The sequence below is a fragment of the Maniola jurtina genome, chromosome 22 (genome assembly GCF_905333055.1).
Source record: "Maniola jurtina chromosome 22, ilManJurt1.1, whole genome shotgun sequence".
In the NCBI taxonomy this organism is placed as follows: Eukaryota; Metazoa; Arthropoda; class Insecta; order Lepidoptera; family Nymphalidae; genus Maniola; species Maniola jurtina.
In genome coordinates, this window is record NC_060050.1 from 3,777,501 (window position 1) to 3,802,116 (window position 24,616).

The 24,616-nt window shown below is 39.7% G+C and overlaps 2 protein-coding genes across 7 annotated transcripts in view; both read right to left on the bottom strand.

The window, feature by feature from the left end:
• LOC123876870 (tubulin polyglutamylase ttll-4-like) overlaps positions 1–2,977 on the bottom strand; it is a 30,973-nt gene extending 27,996 nt beyond the window's left edge. For 2 of the 4 annotated variants that reach the window (XM_045923261.1, XM_045923262.1), the window contains exons 1-3: positions 1,969–2,977; positions 1,169–1,516; positions 1–65 (exon numbers count right to left, since the gene is read on the bottom strand). The exon at positions 1–65 is cut by the window's left edge and continues 188 nt beyond it. In XM_045923261.1, coding sequence (XP_045779217.1) covers positions 1–65; positions 1,169–1,516; positions 1,969–2,342 — 787 coding nt within the window. In that variant the 5' untranslated portion in view covers positions 2,343–2,977. The remainder of the gene's footprint in view (positions 66–1,168; positions 1,517–1,968) is intronic. The other 2 variants (XM_045923260.1, XM_045923263.1) reach the window with 2 other exon arrangements.
• An 884-nt stretch (positions 2,978–3,861) lies between these two features.
• LOC123876868 (zinc finger MYM-type protein 3) overlaps positions 3,862–24,616 on the bottom strand; it is a 40,020-nt gene continuing 19,265 nt past the window's right edge. For all 3 annotated transcript variants that reach the window (XM_045923254.1, XM_045923253.1, XM_045923255.1), the window contains exon 20: positions 3,862–5,350. The gene's annotated coding sequence lies outside the window, so the exon portion shown is untranslated. The remainder of the gene's footprint in view (positions 5,351–24,616) is intronic.

A 24,616-nucleotide genomic window follows, 5' to 3' on the forward strand; every position in this document is an offset into this window, starting at 1 on the left:
CATATGAGTATCCGGTGCCTGAGTTGTCTTTCGCACGCTTCATATTATGGAGGTAGGATAAGTGGCTGAAATAAGAAAATATGATTTACGTATTATGTTCTCTATCAGGGATCTATAGTCTAAACCTAACAGGGTGCCAATAGGACCCTATTACTAAGCCTCCACTGTACGTCCGTCTGTCTGTCAGCAGGCTGTATTCACAGAATGTGTGTTTGTGAATGTGAATTTCTATTGCTGCTATTACAACAAATAATTAGATTTATTCGTAGACTTCATTTGACTGATGTTTAGATTATAGAGCAGACCTGGGCGGTCTACTTGGCTTCTGGAACGAGCTTGGATGGCTGGAGTGAAGACTTCGGCGGGGAGGGGCAACGCACGCACAACAGACGGAATAGTTTAAGTGCGTACCACTACTGAGCACAGGTCTCCTCTCGGAATGAACAGGGTTTAGAGGGTCTACCACACTGGCCAACTGCAGATTGACACACACACTTTTGGGAACTTTTAGGAATCCAGGTTTCCTCATGATGTTCTCTGTCACCATTAAAAGCACATTACTCGGAAAAGTTAGAGATGTGTGCCCGAGAATGAGTCTCATAGTAAGATCGAGTGCACTCTGACTTTGCTTAGACATAAGACAGAGTTAAAAAGAGACAGATGTATATCTCAGACTCTTTATATCAGATCTGTCTCGTTTTACCTCAATCTTAAGTCAAAGTGTGTTCTATAAATCTCATCCTCACACTGCCTGAATGCGAGGCTAACATCTTAACCACAGGCTAGGCACATATTATAACTACTGTATTTATTCTTAAAGTACCTTTATTTCAAGTTTCAGAAGTTAAGTCTCACTATAAGCCTGCCCTTAACAGTTCACTTTTTGGAGACCTATAATCTTAATAATAACAATTATTATAACCTTTCCATACATCAATTTTACTATTTTTATAATTTATAGGTTAACCATCGTACATTCTCCACATGGCAAACACAACCAACCAGATTTTATCAATTTTATTATCATTGTTATTGACTTATTTTTACGATATATAATGAAATAATTGCAGATAATTGGACAATTAACTGTACCTACACATATCCATGTGATAGAAGTTAGAACCCTTAGATTTGCCTTAATTATATATGAGCAGGGAATTTTGCTTACCTGTCATAACCTGTTACAGGAGATCCTATGTGGTATGTACAATAATAATTATCAGATTCACTAGATGCCCTTTGCCGTCTCCGCCCTTCCACAGCAGATTTTGTATCCAGGTAGGACCTATTTTTAGGTTTCTTCAATATGCTTTGAGGTTGGGACTTTGGGTTATTTAATATGGACTTCAGAGGCTGTTTGGCCAACGTCACCTCCATCATCTCTTGGTCAACCTTTTCAAACAATTCCTCAACTTTCGGCAATCTATTGTCATCTAATTTTGTGTTTGACATTGTATTGACTAATAGTGGTCTGGTTGGACTGCTTCTTTGATATTTTGACCTTCCTGGTTGGTACCTGCAGAAAAATATCAATATATAAGCATATTAACTTTGATAACTATTCAATTCAATTTTATCTTGTGATATCAACTATCTCTATGCTGCTGTGTTAATGAAAAAGGCAGCCTTTTGACATTTTGCCAAGACATTTTGAGACTAGTCCTCCATCTGGAAAAGGAGCTCTATCTACGTATCTTTTTACAAGATATTTGTTATTTTATAGGTTTACAAACTCAAAAATAGAAAAAGAAAAACAAGTACCTAACCAAAATATACGGGCAGATTATCCTTTTGCAGATGCAGGGCTTGTCTTACAAACATTTTGAAAAAATGTTAAATATCCACCCTTTTCTACACTGCTGTATAATGCTTTTAGTTCAGAATAGCAGTTCTATACATTTAATTCAAATTGTTTGATTCATGTAGTTTTAAGGTTATGTTTACATGTCATGGTAACTCAGTGCTCACCCGTGGGGGATGCCGTCGTGCGGCATCAGGTAGTCACCGTTCTCGGCGGCCGGCAGCGAGCACTCGTGGTGGAAGCGGTCGTAGCGTAGCTCGTGACCGTTGTTTATCGTGAAGTGGCTCTTGTGCGGCGAGGCGCGGTAGTTGCCAGCGTAGTCTGCTGATCGGTGCAGCTCGCGCACCACATCCTCGTACGGCGAGCGATCCACGCCCTCGCTGCGGCAGCGCCGCCGCAGCACGCGCGCGGGCCCTCGCCCCGACCACTCCAACACTGAACCCAACGGATCGCACGCGTCAAACCCGGCCTCGTAGCTTGGACACGTTCGCATACCATCCATATCCACGCCTATTCGCGACGCATTATCGAAACTCCACATCGATTGTGCCGCACCAGGAAATACACTTTTGCACTTATAATTTTGGAGTAAAAACCTCTATCTCGGAAGTCCAAGGACGAGGCGTCGAGGCCAGACGGCGACAGCTGACAGGTCACCATTTAACAGCTCAAAACAACGTGCCAGCTCTCCCGCCAAAATGGAAAGCAAACCATTCTTTTTTTAAACAAGTTTACAATAGGTTTAGCTAACAAACTACTTCTTAAAATCTGAGATATCCAAATTCACTTTGCACCGATAATTTTATTACTGCATCAAGTACCTAGATAATTCAATGATCAAGCATAATGGCGTTCAAGACATTGCAATGGGTATTTTTCTTTCTCATAATTTAACCGAAACTCAGTTAATCCGATAGTAGGTACTAAGTTATCTTCACGGCCCACAACACGATGTTAATATTCACTTATAATTTCCAAAATGTACATAAAATAAGGAAATAAAAATGAAAGATTTTCTTGAAAAGCAAATACAATATTCTCATAGGTATTACATGATTGAATTAAAAAGTCATTGATCCATTTTTTCCAAGTATACCACAAAAGGGCATTTCAATATGTAAGAAAGAGATAACCTATTTCTTCGCTTTCTCAGTACAATCATTTCAATTCGTCAATCTTCTATTACTATATAATTACTATTCTTCCATTCATTTCGGTGATTGATCTGATCATCTGAAATGTTACTACACTTTATGTTTTTGAACCAAGAACCAATCTTTATTTGTTTCTTTCTTCCGATAGATAGGTACTTGATTATTGTGAAAAATGTAATATTTTTCGATTTTTGACCTCAACCCAACCTCATTCTTTGAGGAACGCCAATTCGGAAACGTTTTTTTGGAATGCCAACATTGGTACGATCTGTGACATTACCATAGATAGACAATATGTACCGCACCACTGACTAAATCATATAATATGAGTTTTTTGGTTCAACATAAAAGACTCTGGGTTCTAGCTTTTATAGGCTGGTGTGCGTGGTGCGCCATAAAATACAATGCTAACTAGGATAAACGGATTCTCCTAGCTGATAGTAGAATCCAGAGTACATTTAGTGGAATCTACTAAGGTCTAATCAAGAAATCAACATTATTCCACTGGGGAATACGCAAATAAGCTAAGCCAAAGCGCAGTATCTTTTTCAATACCGATTGCTCAAATTTAGCTTTCTTAATTTGAAATAGACTGATTGTAGTGCGTCAGTGTTTACATATATCAAAGTAATTAGAGCAAATTATCAGAAAGCGGCGCCTTTGCCTCGGCTCCCCCTCTAGAAGTGTCAGCGTAGCCGACAGGCTTCTCCACGAAGGACAAAAATTTAGCATGACGGACTAAGGACGGACTATTGTCTTTCGCCGACAAGTCCAGTGCTCATTATGGTTGGTTTTCTTCTCATGGCCTAAACACCAACAGGTTGCTACGCGACACACTATTAGCGTGAGAAGACCAGCCTTCAAGGATAGGGGATTAAGGAATAAAGGACGAAATAAAACGCATTGTACGAGAATCAGTATTCTTTTTACACAGTAATAAACTACCGCAACCTCGCAACTGATGCTTATATACTTAAAAATATTATACGAATCTTTCTCCTTACATTAATTAATTAATTTTAATAAAAATTTCTATCTGTGAGAATATTATAGTTACATTTACGATTTATAAAACGAATGCTACTAAACGAAAGTGTGTATCCTCGCTAAACTCATGGAATTTTCACTTACATCTAAATCTATCAAATATGTAATCGATATTACATAAAAACATAATAAATTCATGTCCTAGCACTGAGGATTAACGAATATTAATTAAGTCCACAATTTGTCATTATTCAATAATAATTACGAATGTATCTATCTATACATTTTCAAAATTTAAAAAAACACGATGCATTTCGCTTACGCTTAGCGTTGGTATTTACAAATTTAATAGTATGTTCTCATCAAGATATTAAACGTGATGTGATTTAAGAATTAGGTCACGCAAATAATCAAATTATAAATATAGTGAAGCAAAATAAAAGATGAATTCTTACATTCAAAAAATCTGTACATAGATAACAGTTGCATACAGATACAGAATCTTTACGGCCTTTGTAGACAAGGGACCATTGTCCGCGGAGGACAAAAATGAGTTACTAACTGCATCGTATAGCGCACATGATGGACTAAAGGCGCCCAAAGTGCCATAAGCGCGGCACTTTGGGCACAATTCCCTATAATTTCGATCGATGATTTGACGCGCGGGTGTAGCGCTGCAGTCGCGCGTTTTCATTTATTCTGATTTACAAATAAGCGCGGCTGCAGCGCTACATTCGCGCAGCTTCCGCGCGGCACCTCGCGTCAAATTTGAAGGCGCCCTAAAGGCCAGCGCACACTGATTACGTCACCGGTCTATTAGGTACCGTGGCATGCCGGCAACTAGCAAGACATTCCGCGGCATACCGAGGGCCAGCGCACACCAGGGACGGCAGGGCACGGAGTTTCGGCTATACCATCCGCTGCCGACTACGCAATACAGTTGAAAAGTTACCGTCGCATGCCTCAGCGTCTCTGAGCATGCCATCGCATCCTTTAGCGCGCTTTTCAGTACCGCGAAGGGAAATTTACTTTGGATAAATATTAAATATATTAAAATGCTCTGGCTTGCCGTCCCTGGTGTGTAAAGTACGGCGAAACACTGCACCGTAGTAAAACAAGAAGGATATGTCCTCTGCGCACAATAATGCCTCGTCTGCACAGACCCTTAATCTAAACTCATTGCAACATTTAAAAAAAAAACATTCATAGACTATGTCAAACTGTTCTTTCGCAGACTGATATACAAAGTAGAAAAAATATACATTGTAACCATGTTTACAACCATAAGGGAACTGTTCATGTCAACACCACTGTTGTCTCATCAATAACGTTCCGTAAGGGTGTGGAAGGAAGTTGCAAAAATCTGTCCCAGCTTCTCTCATGCCACCGAATGATTGTAGGGTAAAGTCTGAAAAAAAAAAAGCAATCCATACTAATATTATAGATGTCCCTACTATTATTATAAATGCGTGTGTGTCTGTCTGCTACTTAGCATGGCTCATTAGTTTAACCGATCTTGACGTATGGTACAATTCAAAAGCACTTGTAAGTTTATTTGAATAAAAATATATTCTGTTCTACATTCTGGGGAAGAACAGAGGCTATGGAAAATCAAAGAGTTCCCACGGGATTAAAAAAAATCGAAATCCATGCGGCCGAAGTGTAGTCTGTCTGTTTGCTAACTTTTCACGGCTCATCTGTTTAACCGATTTTGACGGAATTTAGTAGAGATAAAGGACGTCATGGATGAACTTTGACTTTGCTCAGACTAAGTTGCAGTTAAAACGAGACAGATTTATCCCAGCGATATAACGCTGTCTCGTTTTAACAGTGTCTTAAGTCTGAGCAAAGTCAAAATGCACTCTCTAGATCTCAACCTTAGACAATGGTTGACTTAGCTGGTAAACAGTGCAATGTTGATCTCCTTGACCATTTTGACGCGATGCAACATCTTCGCCAGCGCGGCTGGGTCGAGTACCACACGGGCGAATCTTAGACCAATGGTTGACTTACCTTAGCTGGTAAGCAGTGCAATGTTGATCTCCTTGACCATTTTGACGCGATGTAACGTCTTCTCCAGCGCGGCTGGGTCGAGTACCACACGGGCGAATCTTAGACCAATGGTTGACTTACCTTAGCTGGTAAGCAGTGCAATGTTGATCTCCTTGACCATTTTGACGCGATGTAACGTCTTCTCCAGCGCGGCTGGGTCGAGTACCACACGGGCGAATCTTAGACCAATGGTTGACTTACCTTAGCTGGTAAGCAGTGCAATGTTGATCTCCTTGACCATTTTGACGCGATGCAACATCTTGATATGAGATTCTAGTAATCGTTAAAGATTTTATTAACAACTAAGTAACCAGCCACAGCGCAGCGGGCGAACAGCCGTCTGCTTGCCGCGTAGTAGATAGGATGTCGCAGGTTCGATTCCCACTCATGAAAAGTCACATTTTATATTTTGTAATTTATCCTTTTAATTTGGCATAGGTGTCGACTTAAAATAGGAAACGAGCACATTCGCTAATTGACATCGTGTGTGAACGGTTCAGTGTTAAAAAGATGCAGCAACTACCTGCATATGTGATATTGGTCAATTTGTGATGTAGATATAAGTTCATTTTTGGTATCTTAATTCGGAAATCGTGTTGTGCACAAACGGAAGGGGTAAGTGCTAGGCTTAGACGATATAAACGACTGCCCATTGCAATTTATACGTGGCGTATTACAATAGTCTTTTATTTGTTGATAGCCTAACGCCACGCCCTTCTACCGCGGGACCTTAAAATAAGGACAGACAACATTGTATGAACGAACCCTGAGATAGTCTGAGGCTAGCATCTTTGGTGTGGAAGGGAGCCTGATTTATCACCCTAATCGAAGTCCCTCCTGGCGCTCAACTGTATGAATAGCATAAATAAATTGAATTATTAAATTGGACTTTTATGTGCTTCACCTTAACTCCAGCATCTACCTGCACTCACGGACCTAAGGAACACATAACATATGGCGCCCACGTAAAATAATAACATTGTGTTTGTGATAGATTTACAGTGAAATAAAGGTGAACAATAGTTATTCCATAAGTTCGTTAGTCAGTGTAAAGATTCAATAAGGCTATTATACGAATAATGTCATGCACCCGTCGGCCAATGGACACTTACCTACCTACACAATAAGTTTGTGTAACCCGCATGATACTTAGATAATAGCTATTGAAATACATACTTTGTCTACCTACAGTTTACTAGCTATTTATCCAAATGAAATGGTATTTTGCCTAGGCTCCTATATTTGTTAAAAGTTACCCACCTTGTCAACACAATAGAAGTAGGTAAACGTAACAAGAATTAATAGGTATTTAGGTTGGTAATATAAGGCATGTTACACGCTAAGTCTTAATAATTTTATTTTAGTAGATAAAATTATCTGACTTAGCTTATGTGATTTTTGTGTTAGTTAATGGTAAATTATGAATGTTTGTAGGTATTGCATGTAAATTATGAATGTCTGTATCGCGTATATGTTATTGCTTGTATTGTGTTAGTTTATTATAGATGATAAATAATTGTACTGTATATAATTGATTTGGTTTCATGAATTATCGATCGCTTAATGAAGTTTTAGAGAAATAAATACGCACCTAGTATTATAAGAAGAATAATTAAGTCTTAGGTGTGGTACTTCATAGGAAGTAATACTTAATGGATTTCTGAATTATTGGTAATACACTTGTGGAATGTTTTATATTAAGTAACTAGTATTGACATTTTTAATTGAAATAGGCTATAACAGCTACTCATAAGTCATTTTATTTGTCATACGTGATCACCTTACTAACTTACTAAGATCTACTTACTAAGATACTATTAAAATGGATGTAAACTTTTTACTAAAAGATGAGCTGGAATTCGAACTTGCGAGTCGAGGGGTTTACATTAAGAGCGTTGTCCCGATTTTGAAAAAGTTATTAAAGGAATTAATGTCCTCGGAAGAAAAAGGTGACTACTCATATCAGATTAAAGCCCCAAAACAAAGCTTTGAGAATCCTACGGGTGAGTTAGACGTCTGTAAGTCAAAGATCGAAACTTTGACAAGTTACATTTCAGAAATTACAGAAAAGCCGGATAGAAATTTATTTAGGCGCTTAGTTTCTAGATTATATCATGTTAAAAATAGAATAGATTTTATAGTCCCGGATTCAGATAAAGCCACAGAACGGAGAGAAAGCTATAGAATTAAAATCGATAATTTATTAGCGCAGCTAGAAGAACAGGATGATAAAGTTGAAGAAGAAGGAAATCTTACCTTAGATGATAAGCGAATTTTACAGGAGACTTTAGGTACAGCTGGGGAGACAATTATAAGGAAATTAGAGAAAGAGTCACAAGCCGGTCAGCACTCAAGGGACACTAGTAGGCAGGATGATGAAGCTGATAGATCGGTAAACTTTGAAGATAAGCTGGAAACATCGAAACTACTTGCCACAACCATTAGGTCTAACAAACTTGTTCGCTCATCGACAGTTACTGAATATGAGGATCGTAAACGTAAACTAGTTCCTATTAATCAGTGGGGAGTAAAATTTTCAGGAAATAATAATAAAATCAGTGTGAATGCATTTATCGAAAGGGTTAATGAGCTTAAAGATGCTAGAAATGCTTCGGATAGGGACTTATGGCAGTACGCGATAGACTTCTTCGAAGGTGACGCATTGATTTGGTATAGAGCCAATAGGGAGAATATTCTGAGCTGGGAAGAACTGACGTTAATGCTAAAGAGAACGTTTGAGCCTCCATGTTACCAGGAAGAATTATTGGACGAAATTAAGGCTAGAACTCAAGGAAGAAATGAGTCTGCTATAATTTATATATCGATAATGCAAAATATGTTCAACAGGTTACCGGAAAGAATTTCAGGCATAACCAGGCATAACCAGCATTGACATTACATGAGACTGACCATCAAAATTGACCGGAACATCGAAGAAATCCAATATTGTATGTTTGGTACCATCCGCAGTCGAGATATAGTTTATGGTAGTGTTTTTATGGTATGACTTTAATCCCAATATTCTTAAGGTCTCTGCAAATTTCGGATTGATTACTGTTGTATTGGCCCCAGAATCTAAGAGGCCCATACATTTATATTCTAGGATGCTCAACAACACATATGATCTGTTGTCATTTTCTTTAGACAGCGTGAGGTGACCTAATTCCTTAAAGCCGAACATGTTACTAACTACGCCTAACCAATCCTGCCATTCTTTACTATTTCTACTTAGGGGAAAGTTCACTTGGCAGGTTTCTTGCTTTCCCCGACCTCGTTTTCCTTACAAGAGCACGTGCACGTGCTCTTCGGGGCGCCGGCAGCTATTATTTGTGACAATGGCAAGCAGTTCACATCGGAAGCCTTCAAAGAGGTGGCAGACAAGTTTAATGTAAAATTATGGTTCACACCAAATTATCACCCACAAAGCAACCCTACGGAACGGGTCAATAGAGTAATAGGCACAATGATAAGCTCATATGTAAAATCAGGGAAACATTTCGACTGGGATGTACATCTCAGACATTTAGGTCACGCCATTCGAACGGCGGTTCATGAAGTTACGGGATATACGCCGTCTTACTTGTTTTTTGGTAGGGAGACGAGTGTTGCACCTGTAAACCAGTTAGAGAATATAAAGGACATTAGGGACATACTACCGATCAGAGATCAGCAACTATTTTTAAATCAGATGGAAACGAGAAATAAAACTTATAAAGAAGTTGAGAAAAGGTTGAAGATGTCGCATGATCGTAGTAGGGAATTTTATAATGTAAAACATAGATCAGCCGATTTTAAAGACGGTGATATTGTTTGGAAACGGACCAAATACTTATCTAAGGCCACACAAAAGTTCATGTCGAAATTGGCTCCCAAGTTTGAAAAGGCGGTAATCACAAAGAAAATATCAGAGAACGTTTACCGCTTGAACAACGCCTTCGGTAAGGACATTGGTACTTGGCACGCTAAGGACTTGAAGCGGTATTAAGATTTTGTAAAAAAAAAAAAAAAAAAAGTGCTCATATTTTTTTTTTGTGAGGATGGGGATATTTGATATGAGATTCTAGTAATCGTTAAAGATTTTATTAACAACTAAGTAACCAGCCACAGCGCAGCGGGCGAACAGCCGTCTGCTTGCCGCGTAGTAGATAGGATGTCGCAGGTTCGATTCCCACTCATGAAAAGTCACATTTTATATTTTGTAATTTATCCTTTTAATTTGGCATAGGTGTCGACTTAAAATAGGAAACGAGCACATTCGCTAATTGACATCGTGTGTGAACGGTTCAGTGTTAAAAAGATGCAGCAACTACCTGCATATGTGATATTGGTCAATTTGTGATGTAGATATAAGTTCATTTTTGGTATCTTAATTCGGAAATCGTGTTGTGCACAAACGGAAGGGGTAAGTGCTAGGCTTAGACGATATAAACGACTGCCCATTGCAATTTATACGTGGCGTATTACAATAGTCTTTTATTTGTTGATAGCCTAACGCCACGCCCTTCTACCGCGGGACCTTAAAATAAGGACAGACAACATTGTATGAACGAACCCTGAGATAGTCTGAGGCTAGCATCTTTGGTGTGGAAGGGAGCCTGATTTATCACCCTAATCGAAGTCCCTCCTGGCGCTCAACTGTATGAATAGCATAAATAAATTGAATTATTAAATTGGACTTTTATGTGCTTCACCTTAACTCCAGCATCTACCTGCACTCACGGACCTAAGGAACACATAACATATCTCTGATCGGTAGTATGTCCCTAATGTCCTTTATATTCTCTAACTGGTTTACAGGTGCAACACTCGTCTCCCTACCAAAAAACAAGTAAGACGGCGTATATCCCGTAACTTCATGAACCGCCGTTCGAATGGCGTGACCTAAATGTCTGAGATGTACATCCCAGTCGAAATGTTTCCCTGATTTTACATATGAGCTTATCATTGTGCCTATTACTCTATTGACCCGTTCCGTAGGGTTGCTTTGTGGGTGATAATTTGGTGTGAACCATAATTTTACATTAAACTTGTCTGCCACCTCTTTGAAGGCTTCCGATGTGAACTGCTTGCCATTGTCACAAATAATAGCTGCCGGCGCCCCGAAGAGCAAGAATTGACTTTCTAGTATCTCACAAATTTTGTCTGCCTTTCCAGTGCGTAAGGGAAATAATAGAGTGAATTTACTAAACCAGCATGTCAAAACTAGTAACATCGTGTTACATTTTCTACTCTTAGGAAACGGTCCCATCAAATCTACGGAGATGATCTGCCATGGCCCGGAAACTTCCCTGTACCGTCCCATTTTCCCAAAAGATGGTTGCTGACATACCTTTACTTTGGCACAAGTTTCACACTTATTTACGTAATCTTTAACATCTCGCAGCAAGTTAGGCCAGTGATAATTTTGTTTGATTTTAAAAAGCGTTTTCCGAACACCAAAATGCCCTGAAGTAGTTGAGTCGTGGGATTCCCTTAAAATGTCTGTTCTTAAACTTTCAGGTACAAATATTTTCCAACGATCGGAAGTCGGGAATTGCTTCAATGGCACCGACTTGAAGAGTAGGCCGTTTTCTACCATCCAGCTTCGATCTTGATCACGCCCAGATTCTATGTCTTTAACCTTGTTTTTGTACCATATATCTTTATGTTTCTCCAAAATCTTGATAGCGTTAACCTCTAACGACCGGGACAAAGCATCGGGGACTACATTACAAGAGCCTGGCCTATGCACCACATCAAAATCAAATTGTTGGAGCTTCATTGCCCACCGAGCTAAACGCCCATGAGGGTCCTTCATTTTGTGCAACCATTGTAACGCACTGTGGTCTGTTACTATCGTAAAGTGAACTCCGTCAATGTATGGCCGAAACTTCTCTATCGCGAAGACCACGCTCAATAGTTCTCTTTCAGATGTAGAGTACTTAACTTCATGCTTATTAAGTTTACGACTCAGATATGCAACTGCTTGGTCCCCGTCATCTGATTTTTGACATAGCACCGCTCCAATTCCATTCTTGGATGCATCACAATGTATGAAAAATGGCTTAGAATAATCTGGACATGTAATAACTGGAGTAGTGGTCAGAAGTGTTTTCAATTGTAGAAACGCCTTGTCCGCTTCCTGTGTCCACTTAAATTTTGAAACCCCTTTTGTTTTAGTTAGCTGGTGCAATGGCGCTGCTATTTCAGAGAAGTCCTTTACAAATCTGCGATACCAACTCGCCAATCCGATAAACCTTTTAAGTTCCCTAATGTTTTTCGGTTTGGCAAAGTTTAGGATAGCGCAAACTTTATCCGGGTCCGTCCTTAACCCCTCCCTATCAATAATATATCCTAAATATTTCAACGAAGATCTGGCAAACTGACATTTTTCCATATTTACAGTCAGGTTGGCCTTTTTAAGGACACCCGTAACCCAACGCAGTAAATTTAAATGCTCTTCAAAGGATGACGAACATACTACTATATCATCTAGATATGCCCACACATTTTCATGTTTAGATTGAAACAACATGTCCATTAGTCTTTGCTGTGACTGTGAGGCATTGACCAAGCCAAATGGCATGACCTTAAATTGGAACAATCCCCTACCTGGTATTGCAAACGCTGTTTTCGGCTTGCTAGAATCATCTAATGGCACCTGCCAAAAGGCAGCCTTTAAATCTATCGTACTCAAGTACCTAGCATTACGTAGACTGTCCAAGATGGAAGACACGCGAGGCAAAGGGTATGTATCTCTCTTGGTGACCTTGTTGAGTTGTCTGCTGTCCAAACATAACCTATTGCTACCATTAGCTTTCTTTACTATGAGGACAGGTGAACACCATGAGCTGAACGAAGGTTCTACAACATCTTTTTCAAGCATATCATCTAATTCTTTTTCAATTTGTTGCCTTATGACTGGTGAGAAATTGTATGGCTTTTGATAGATAGCTTTATTCTCACCCGTATCAATATTGTGTTTGATTATATGTGTTCTGCCTAGTCCTTCACCTATAGAGTGCTTCATTTCATCAATCACTTTTAGAAGTTCATCGTGCTGAAACTCATCTAGGTCATCTTGTGATATTAGCGTATTACCCGTATTCATATTGATGGCATTTATTTCGCCCTCTTTAAGCATAATGTCACTTTTGAACTGAAACGTGATGCCAAATAAATCAAAGAAGTCCTTTCCCAATAGTATATTTTGCACTAGCCCAGGCAGGCAGAACTGACGTTAATGCTAAAGAGAACGTTTGAGCCTCCATGTTACCAGGAAGAATTATTGGACGAAATTAAGGCTAGAACTCAAGGAAGAAATGAGTCTGCTATAATTTATATATCGATAATGCAAAATATGTTCAACAGGTTACCGGAAAGAATTTCAGGCATAACCAGGCATAACCAGCATTGACATTACATGAGACTGACCATCAAAATTGACCGGAACATCGAAGAAATCCAATATTGTATGTTTGGTACCATCCGCAGTCGAGATATAGTTTATGGTAGTGTTTTTATGGTATGACTTTAATCCCAATATTCTTAAGGTCTCTGCAAATTTCGGATTGATTACTGTTGTATTGGCCCCAGAATCTAAGAGGCCCATACATTTATATTCTAGGATGCTCAACAACACATATGATCTGTTGTCATTTTCTTTAGACAGCGTGAGGTGACCTAATTCCTTAAAGCCGAACATGTTACTAACTACGCCTAACCAATCCTGCCATTCTTTACTATTTCTACTTAGGGGAAAGTTCACTTGGCAGGTTTCTTGCTTTCCCCGACCTCGTTTTCCTTACAAGAGCACGTGCACGTGCTCTTCGGGGCGCCGGCAGCTATTATTTGTGACAATGGCAAGCAGTTCACATCGGAAGCCTTCAAAGAGGTGGCAGACAAGTTTAATGTAAAATTATGGTTCACACCAAATTATCACCCACAAAGCAACCCTACGGAACGGGTCAATAGAGTAATAGGCACAATGATAAGCTCATATGTAAAATCAGGGAAACATTTCGACTGGGATGTACATCTCATGTCCCTAATGTCCTTTATATTCTCTAACTGGTTTACAGGTGCAACACTCGTCTCCCTACCAAAAAACAAGTAAGACGGCGTATATCCCGTAACTTCATGAACCGCCGTTCGAATGGCGTGACCTAAATGTCTGAGATGTACATCCCAGTCGAAATGTTTCCCTGATTTTACATATGAGCTTATCATTGTGCCTATTACTCTATTGACCCGTTCCGTAGGGTTGCTTTGTGGGTGATAATTTGGTGTGAACCATAATTTTACATTAAACTTGTCTGCCACCTCTTTGAAGGCTTCCGATGTGAACTGCTTGCCATTGTCACAAATAATAGCTGCCGGCGCCCCGAAGAGCAAGAATTGACTTTCTAGTATCTCACAAATTTTGTCTGCCTTTCCAGTGCGTAAGGGAAATAATAGAGTGAATTTACTAAACCAGCATGTCAAAACTAGTAACATCGTGTTACATTTTCTACTCTTAGGAAACGGTCCCATCAAATCTACGGAGATGATCTGCCATGGCCCGGAAACTTCCCTGTACCGTCCCATTTTCCCAAAAGATGGTTGCTGACATACCTTTACTTTGGCACAAGTTTCACACTTATTTACGTAATCTTTAACATCTCGCAGCAAGTTAGGCCAGTGATAATTTTGTTTGATTTTAAAAAGCGTTTTCCGAACACCAAAATGCCCTGAAGTAGTTGAGTCGTGGGATTCCCTTAAAATGTCTGTTCTTAAACTTTCAGGTACAAATATTTTCCAACGATCGGAAGTCGGGAATTGCTTCAATGGCACCGACTTGAAGAGTAGGCCGTTTTCTACCATCCAGCTTCGATCTTGATCACGCCCAGATTCTATGTCTTTAACCTTGTTTTTGTACCATATATCTTTATGTTTCTCCAAAATCTTGATAGCGTTAACCTCTAACGACCGGGACAAAGCATCGGGGACTACATTACAAGAGCCTGGCCTATGCACCACATCAAAATCAAATTGTTGGAGCTTCATTGCCCACCGAGCTAAACGCCCATGAGGGTCCTTCATTTTGTGCAACCATTGTAACGCACTGTGGTCTGTTACTATCGTAAAGTGAACTCCGTCAATGTATGGCCGAAACTTCTCTATCGCGAAGACCACGCTCAATAGTTCTCTTTCAGATGTAGAGTACTTAACTTCATGCTTATTAAGTTTACGACTCAGATATGCAACTGCTTGGTCCCCGTCATCTGATTTTTGACATAGCACCGCTCCAATTCCATTCTTGGATGCATCACAATGTATGAAAAATGGCTTAGAATAATCTGGACATGTAATAACTGGAGTAGTGGTCAGAAGTGTTTTCAATTGTAGAAACGCCTTGTCCGCTTCCTGTGTCCACTTAAATTTTGAAACCCCTTTTGTTTTAGTTAGCTGGTGCAATGGCGCTGCTATTTCAGAGAAGTCCTTTACAAATCTGCGATACCAACTCGCCAATCCGATAAACCTTTTAAGTTCCCTAATGTTTTTCGGTTTGGCAAAGTTTAGGATAGCGCAAACTTTATCCGGGTCCGTCCTTAACCCCTCCCTATCAATAATATATCCTAAATATTTCAACGAAGATCTGGCAAACTGACATTTTTCCATATTTACAGTCAGGTTGGCCTTTTTAAGGACACCCGTAACCCAACGCAGTAAATTTAAATGCTCTTCAAAGGATGACGAACATACTACTATATCATCTAGATATGCCCACACATTTTCATGTTTAGATTGAAACAACATGTCCATTAGTCTTTGCTGTGACTGTGAGGCATTGACCAAGCCAAATGGCATGACCTTAAATTGGAACAATCCCCTACCTGGTATTGCAAACGCTGTTTTCGGCTTGCTAGAATCATCTAATGGCACCTGCCAAAAGGCAGCCTTTAAATCTATCGTACTCAAGTACCTAGCATTACGTAGACTGTCCAAGATGGAAGACACGCGAGGCAAAGGGTATGTATCTCTCTTGGTGACCTTGTTGAGTTCTACAACATCTTTTTCAAGCATATCATCTAATTCTTTTTCAATTTGTTGCCTTATGACTGGTGAGAAATTGTATGGCTTTTGATAGATAGCTTTATTCTCACCCGTATCAATATTGTGTTTGATTATATGTGTTCTGCCTAGTCCTTCACCTATAGAGTGCTTCATTTCATCAATCACTTTTAGAAGTTCATCGTGCTGAAACTCATCTAGGTCATCTTGTGATATTAGCGTATTACCCGTATTCATATTGATGGCATTTATTTCGCCCTCTTTAAGCATAATGTCACTTTTGAACTGAAACGTGATGCCAAATAAATCAAAGAAGTCCTTTCCCAATAGTATATTTTGCACTAGCCCAGGCATAACCAGCATTGACATTACATGAGACTGACCATCAAAATTGACCGGAACATCGAAGAAATCCAATATTGTATGTTTGGTACCATCCGCAGTCGAGATATAGTTTATGGTAGTGTTTTTATGGTATGACTTTAATCCCAATATTCTTAAGGTCTCTGCAAATTTCGGATTGATTACTGTTGTATTGGCCCCAGAATCTAAGAGGCCCATACATTTATATTCTAGGATGCTCAACAACACATATGATCTGTTGTCATTTTCTTTAGACAGCGTGAGGTGACCTAATTCCTTAAAGCCGAACATGTTACTAACTACGCCTAACCAATCCTGCCATTCTTTACTATTTCTACTTAGGGGAAAGTTCACTTGGCAGGTTTCTTGCTTTCCCCGACCTCGTTTTCCTTACAAGAGCACGTGCACGTGCTCTTCGGGGCGCCGGCAGCTATTATTTGTGACAATGGCAAGCAGTTCACATCGGAAGCCTTCAAAGAGGTGGCAGACAAGTTTAATGTAAAATTATGGTTCACACCAAATTATCACCCACAAAGCAACCCTACGGAACGGGTCAATAGAGTAATAGGCACAATGATAAGCTCATATGTAAAATCAGGGAAACATTTCGACTGGGATGTACATCTCAGACATTTAGGTCACGCCATTCGAACGGCGGTTCATGAAGTTACGGGATATACGCCGTCTTACTTGTTTTTTGGTAGGGAGACGAGTGTTGCACCTGTAAACCAGTTAGAGAATATAAAGGACATTAGGGACATACTACCGATCAGAGATCAGCAACTATTTTTAAATCAGATGGAAACGAGAAATAAAACTTATAAAGAAGTTGAGAAAAGGTTGAAGATGTCGCATGATCGTAGTAGGGAATTTTATAATGTAAAACATAGATCAGCCGATTTTAAAGACGGTGATATTGTTTGGAAACGGACCAAATACTTATCTAAGGCCACACAAAAGTTCATGTCGAAATTGGCTCCCAAGTTTGAAAAGGCGGTAATCACAAAGAAAATATCAGAGAACGTTTACCGCTTGAACAACGCCTTCGGTAAGGACATTGGTACTTGGCACGCTAAGGACTTGAAGCGGTATTAAGATTTTGTAAAAAAAAAAAAAAAAAAAGTGCTCATATTTTTTTTTTGTGAGGATGGGGATATTTGATATGAGATTCTAGTAATCGTTAAAGATTTTATTAACAACTAAGTAACCAGCCACAGCGCAGCGGGCGAACAGCCGTCTGCTTGCCGCGTAGTAGATAGGATGTCGCAGGTTCGATTCCCACTCATGAAAAGTCACATTTTATATTTTGTAATTTATCCTTTTAATTTGGCATAGGTGTCGACTTAAAATAGGAAACGAGCACATTCGCTAATTGACATCGTGTGTGAACGGTTCAGTGTTAAAAAGATGCAGCAACTACCTGCATATGTGATATTGGTCAATTTGTGATGTAGATATAAGTTCATTTTTGGTATCTTAATTCGGAAATCGTGTTGTGCACAAACGGAAGGGGTAAGTGCTAGGCTTAGACGATATAAACGACTGCCCATTGCAATTTATACGTGGCGTATTACAATAGTCTTTTATTTGTTGATAGCCTAACGCCACGCCCTTCTACCGCGGGACCTTAAAATAAGGACAGACAACATTGTATGAACGAACCCTGAGATAGTCTGAGGCTAGCATCTTTGGTGTGGAAGGGAGCCTGATTTATCACCCTAATCGAAGTCCCTCCTGGCGCTCAACTGTATGAATAGCATAAATAAATTGAATTATTAAATTGGACTTTTATGTGCTTCACCTTAACTCCAGCATCTACCTGCACTCACGGACCTAAGGAACACATAACATATCTCTGATCGGTAGTATGTCCCTAATGTCCTTTATATTCTCTAACTGGTTTACAGGTGCAACACTCGTCTCCCTACCAAAAAACAAGTAAGACGGCGTATATCCCGTAACTTCATGAACCGCCGTTCGAATGGCGTGACCTAAATGTCTGAGATGTACATCCCAGTCGAAATGTTTCCCTGATTTTACATATGAGCTTATCATTGTGCCTATTACTCTATTGACCCGTTCCGTAGGGTTGCTTTGTGGGTGATAATTTGGTGTGAACCATAATTTTACATTAAACTTGTCTGCCACCTCTTTGAAGGCTTCCGATGTGAACTGCTTGCCATTGTCACAAATAATAGCTGCCGGCGCCCCGAAGAGCAAGAATTGACTTTCTAGTATCTCACAAATTTTGTCTGCCTTTCCAGTGCGTAAGGGAAATAATAGAGTGAATTTACTAAACCAGCATGTCAAAACTAGTAACATCGTGTTACATTTTCTACTCTTAGGAAACGGTCCCATCAAATCTACGGAGATGATCTGCCATGGCCCGGAAACTTCCCTGTACCGTCCCATTTTCCCAAAAGATGGTTGCTGACATACCTTTACTTTGGCACAAGTTTCACACTTATTTACGTAATCTTTAACATCTCGCAGCAAGTTAGGCCAGTGATAATTTTGTTTGATTTTAAAAAGCGTTTTCCGAACACCAAAATGCCCTGAAGTAGTTGAGTCGTGGGATTCCCTTAAAATGTCTGTTCTTAAACTTTCAGGTACAAATATTTTCCAACGATCGGAAGTCGGGAATTGCTTCAATGGCACCGACTTGAAGAGTAGGCCGTTTTCTACCATCCAGCTTCGATCTTGATCACGCCCAGATTCTATGTCTTTAACCTTGTTTTTGTACCATATATCTTTATGTTTCTCCAAAATCTTGATAGCGTTAACCTCTAACGACCGGGACAAAGCATCGGGGACTACATTACAAGAGCCTGGCCTATGCACCACATCAAAATCAAATTGTTGGAGCTTCATTGCCCACCGAGCTAAACGCCCATGAGGGTCCTTCATTTTGTGCAACCATTGTAACGCACTGTGGTCTGTTACTATCGTAAAGTGAACTCCGTCAATGTATGGCCGAAACTTCTCTATCGCGAAGACCACGCTCAATAGTTCTCTTTCAGATGTAGAGTACTTAACTTCATGCTTATTAAGTTTACGACTCAGATATGCAACTGCTTGGTCCCCGTCATCTGATTTTTGACATAGCACCGCTCCAATTCCATTCTTGGATGCATCACAATGTATGAAAAATGGCTTAGAATAATCTGGACATGTAATAACTGGAGTAGTGGTCAGAAGTGTTTTCAATTGTAGAAACGCCTTGTCCGCTTCCTGTGTCCACTTAAATTTTGAAACCCCTTTTGTTTTAGTTAGCTGGTGCAATGGCGCTGCTATTTCAGAGAAGTCCTTTACAAATCTGCGATACCAACTCGCCAATCCGATAAACCTTTTAAGTTCCCTAATGTTTTTCGGTTTGGCAAAGTTTAGGATAGCGCAAACTTTATCCGGGTCCGTCCTTAACCCCTCCCTATCAATAATATATCCTAAATATTTCAACGAAGATCTGGCAAACTGACATTTTTCCATATTTACAGTCAGGTTGGCCTTTTTAAGGACACCCGTAACCCAACGCAGTAAATTTAAATGCTCTTCAAAGGATGACGAACATACTACTATATCATCTAGATATGCCCACACATTTTCATGTTTAGATTGAAACAACATGTCCATTAGTCTTTGCTGTGACTGTGAGGCATTGACCAAGCCAAATGGCATGACCTTAAATTGGAACAATCCCCTACCTGGTATTGCAAACGCTGTTTTCGGCTTGCTAGAATCATCTAATGGCACCTGCCAAAAGGCAGCCTTTAAATCTATCGTACTCAAGTACCTAGCATTACGTAGACTGTCCAAGATGGAAGACACGCGAGGCAAAGGGTATGTATCTCTCTTGGTGACCTTGTTGAGTTGTCTGCTGTCCAAACATAACCTATTGCTACCATTAGCTTTCTTTACTATGAGGACAGGTGAACACCATGAGCTGAACGAAGGTTCTACAACATCTTTTTCAAGCATATCATCTAATTCTTTTTCAATTTGTTGCCTTATGACTGGTGAGAAATTGTATGGCTTTTGATAGATAGCTTTATTCTCACCCGTATCAATATTGTGTTTGATTATATGTGTTCTGCCTAGTCCTTCACCTATAGAGTGCTTCATTTCATCGTTTTTTCATTCAACGGAAGAAGTGAAGGAGGTAAAGATGGCGGACACCACTATTTTGGCAATTAAAAATAGCATGGTTGAGGGAAATAAGAAACGTTGCTGGAACTGTAGAGAAACAGGTCATCTATTTCGGTCATGCACAATTCCAAAACAACGTCTGTTTTGCTATAGATGTGGGCGGTTTGGAATAACCTCAAAAGACTGCTCTTGTAAGGAAAACGAGGTCGGGGAAAGCAAGAAACCTGCCAAGTGAACTTTCCCCTAAGTAGAAATAGTAAAGAATGGCAGGATTGGTTAGGCGTAGTTAGTAACATGTTCGGCTTTAAGGAATTAGGTCACCTCACGCTGTCTAAAGAAAATGACAACAGATCATATGTGTTGTTGAGCATCCTAGAATATAAATGTATGGGCCTCTTAGATTCTGGGGCCAATACAACAGTAATCAATCCGAAATTTGCAGAGACCTTAAGAATATTGGGATTAAAGTCATACCATAAAAACACTACCATAAACTATATCTCGACTGCGGATGGTACCAAACATACAATATTGGATTTCTTCGATGTTCCGGTCAATTTTGATGGTCAGTCTCATGTAATGTCAATGCTGGTTATGCCTGGGCTAGTGCAAAATATACTATTGGGAAAGGACTTCTTTGATTTATTTGGCATCACGTTTCAGTTCAAAAGTGACATTATGCTTAAAGAGGGCGAAATAAATGCCATCAATATGAATACGGGTAATACGCTAATATCACAAGATGACCTAGATGAGTTTCAGCACGATGAACTTCTAAAAGTGATTGATGAAATGAAGCACTCTATAGGTGAAGGACTAGGCAGAACACATATAATCAAACACAATATTGATACGGGTGAGAATAAAGCTATCTATCAAAAGCCATACAATTTCTCACCAGTCATAAGGCAACAAATTGAAAAAGAATTAGATGATATGCTTGAAAAAGATGTTGTAGAACCTTCGTTCAGCTCATGGTGTTCACCTGTCCTCATAGTAAAGAAAGCTAATGGTAGCAATAGGTTATGTTTGGACAGCAGACAACTCAACAAGGTCACCAAGAGAGATACATACCCTTTGCCTCGCGTGTCTTCCATCTTGGACAGTCTACGTAATGCTAGGTACTTGAGTACGATAGATTTAAAGGCTGCCTTTTGGCAGGTGCCATTAGATGATTCTAGCAAGCCGAAAACAGCGTTTGCAATACCAGGTAGGGGATTGTTCCAATTTAAGGTCATGCCATTTGGCTTGGTCAATGCCTCACAGTCACAGCAAAGACTAATGGACATGTTGTTTCAATCTAAACATGAAAATGTGTGGGCATATCTAGATGATATAGTAGTATGTTCGTCATCCTTTGAAGAGCATTTAAATTTACTGCGTTGGGTTACGGGTGTCCTTAAAAAGGCCAACCTGACTGTAAATATGGAAAAATGTCAGTTTGCCAGATCTTCGTTGAAATATTTAGGATATATTATTGATAGGGAGGGGTTAAGGACGGACCCGGATAAAGTTTGCGCTATCCTAAACTTTGCCAAACCGAAAAACATTAGGGAACTTAAAAGGTTTATCGGATTGGCGAGTTGGTATCGCAGATTTGTAAAGGACTTCTCTGAAATAGCAGCGCCATTGCACCAGCTAACTAAAACAAAAGGGGTTTCAAAATTTAAGTGGACACAGGAAGCGGACAAGGCGTTTCTACAATTGAAAACACTTCTGACCACTACTCCAGTTATTACATGTCCAGATTATTCTAAGCCATTTTTCATACATTGTGATGCATCCAAGAATGGAATTGGAGCGGTGCTATGTCAAAAATCAGATGACGGGGACCAAGCAGTTGCATATCTGAGTCGTAAACTTAATAAGCATGAAGTTAAGTACTCTACATCTGAAAGAGAACTATTGAGCGTGGTCTTCGCGATAGAGAAGTTTCGGCCATACATTGACGGAGTTCACTTTACGATAGTAACAGACCACAGTGCGTTACAATGGTTGCACAAAATGAAGGACCCTCATGGGCGTTTAGCTCGGTGGGCAATGAAGCTCCAACAATTTGATTTTGATGTGGTGCATAGGCCAGGCTCTTGTAATGTAGTCCCCGATGCTTTGTCCCGGTCGTTAGAGGTTAACGCTATCAAGATTTTGGAGAAACATAAAGATATATGGTACAAAAACAAGGTTAAAGACATAGAATCTGGGCGTGATCAAGATCGAAGCTGGATGGTAGAAAACGGCCTACTCTTCAAGTCGGTGCCATTGAAGCAATTCCCGACTTCCGATCGTTGGAAAATATTTGTACCTGAAAGTTTAAGAACAGACATTTTAAGGGAATCCCACGACTCAACTACTTCAGGGCATTTTGGTGTTCGGAAAACGCTTTTTAAAATCAAACAAAATTATCACTGGCCTAACTTGCTGCGAGATGTTAAAGATTACGTAAATAAGTGTGAAACTTGTGCCAGAGTAAAGGTATGTCAGCAACCATCTTTTGGGAAAATGGGACGGTACAGGGAAGTTTCCGGGCCATGGCAGATCATCTCCGTAGATTTGATGGGACCGTTTCCTAAGAGTAGAAAATGTAACACGATGTTACTAGTTTTGACATGCTGGTTTAGTAAATTCACTCTATTATTTCCCTTACGCACTGGAAAGGCAGACAAAATTTGTGAGATACTAGAAAGTCAATTCTTGCTCTTCGGGGCGCCGGCAGCTATTATTTGTGACAATGGCAAGCAGTTCACATCGGAAGCCTTCAAAGAGGTGGCAGACAAGTTTAATGTAAAATTATGGTTCACACCAAATTATCACCCACAAAGCAACCCTACGGAACGGGTCAATAGAGTAATAGGCACAATGATAAGCTCATATGTAAAATCAGGGAAACATTTCGACTGGGATGTACATCTCAGACATTTAGGTCACGCCATTCGAACGGCGGTTCATGAAGTTACGGGATATACGCCGTCTTACTTGTTTTTTGGTAGGGAGACGAGTGTTGCACCTGTAAACCAGTTAGAGAATATAAAGGACATTAGGGACATACTACCGATCAGAGATCAGCAACTATTTTTAAATCAGATGGAAACGAGAAATAAAACTTATAAAGAAGTTGAGAAAAGGTTGAAGATGTCGCATGATCGTAGTAGGGAATTTTATAATGTAAAACATAGATCAGCCGATTTTAAAGACGGTGATATTGTTTGGAAACGGACCAAATACTTATCTAAGGCCACACAAAAGTTCATGTCGAAATTGGCTCCCAAGTTTGAAAAGGCGGTAATCACAAAGAAAATATCAGAGAACGTTTACCGCTTGAACAACGCCTTCGGTAAGGACATTGGTACTTGGCACGCTAAGGACTTGAAGCGGTATTAAGATTTTGTAAAAAAAAAAAAAAAAAAAAGTGCTCATATTTTTTTTTTGTGAGGATGGGGATATTTGATATGAGATTCTAGTAATCGTTAAAGATTTTATTAACAACTAAGTAACCAGCCACAGCGCAGCGGGCGAACAGCCGTCTGCTTGCCGCGTAGTAGATAGGATGTCGCAGGTTCGATTCCCACTCATGAAAAGTCACATTTTATATTTTGTAATTTATCCTTTTAATTTGGCATAGGTGTCGACTTAAAATAGGAAACGAGCACATTCGCTAATTGACATCGTGTGTGAACGGTTCAGTGTTAAAAAGATGCAGCAACTACCTGCATATGTGATATTGGTCAATTTGTGATGTAGATATAAGTTCATTTTTGGTATCTTAATTCGGAAATCGTGTTGTGCACAAACGGAAGGGGTAAGTGCTAGGCTTAGACGATATAAACGACTGCCCATTGCAATTTATACGTGGCGTATTACAATAGTCTTTTATTTGTTGATAGCCTAACGCCACGCCCTTCTACCGCGGGACCTTAAAATAAGGACAGACAACATTGTATGAACGAACCCTGAGATAGTCTGAGGCTAGCATCTTTGGTGTGGAAGGGAGCCTGATTTATCACCCTAATCGAAGTCCCTCCTGGCGCTCAACTGTATGAATAGCATAAATAAATTGAATTATTAAATTGGACTTTTATGTGCTTCA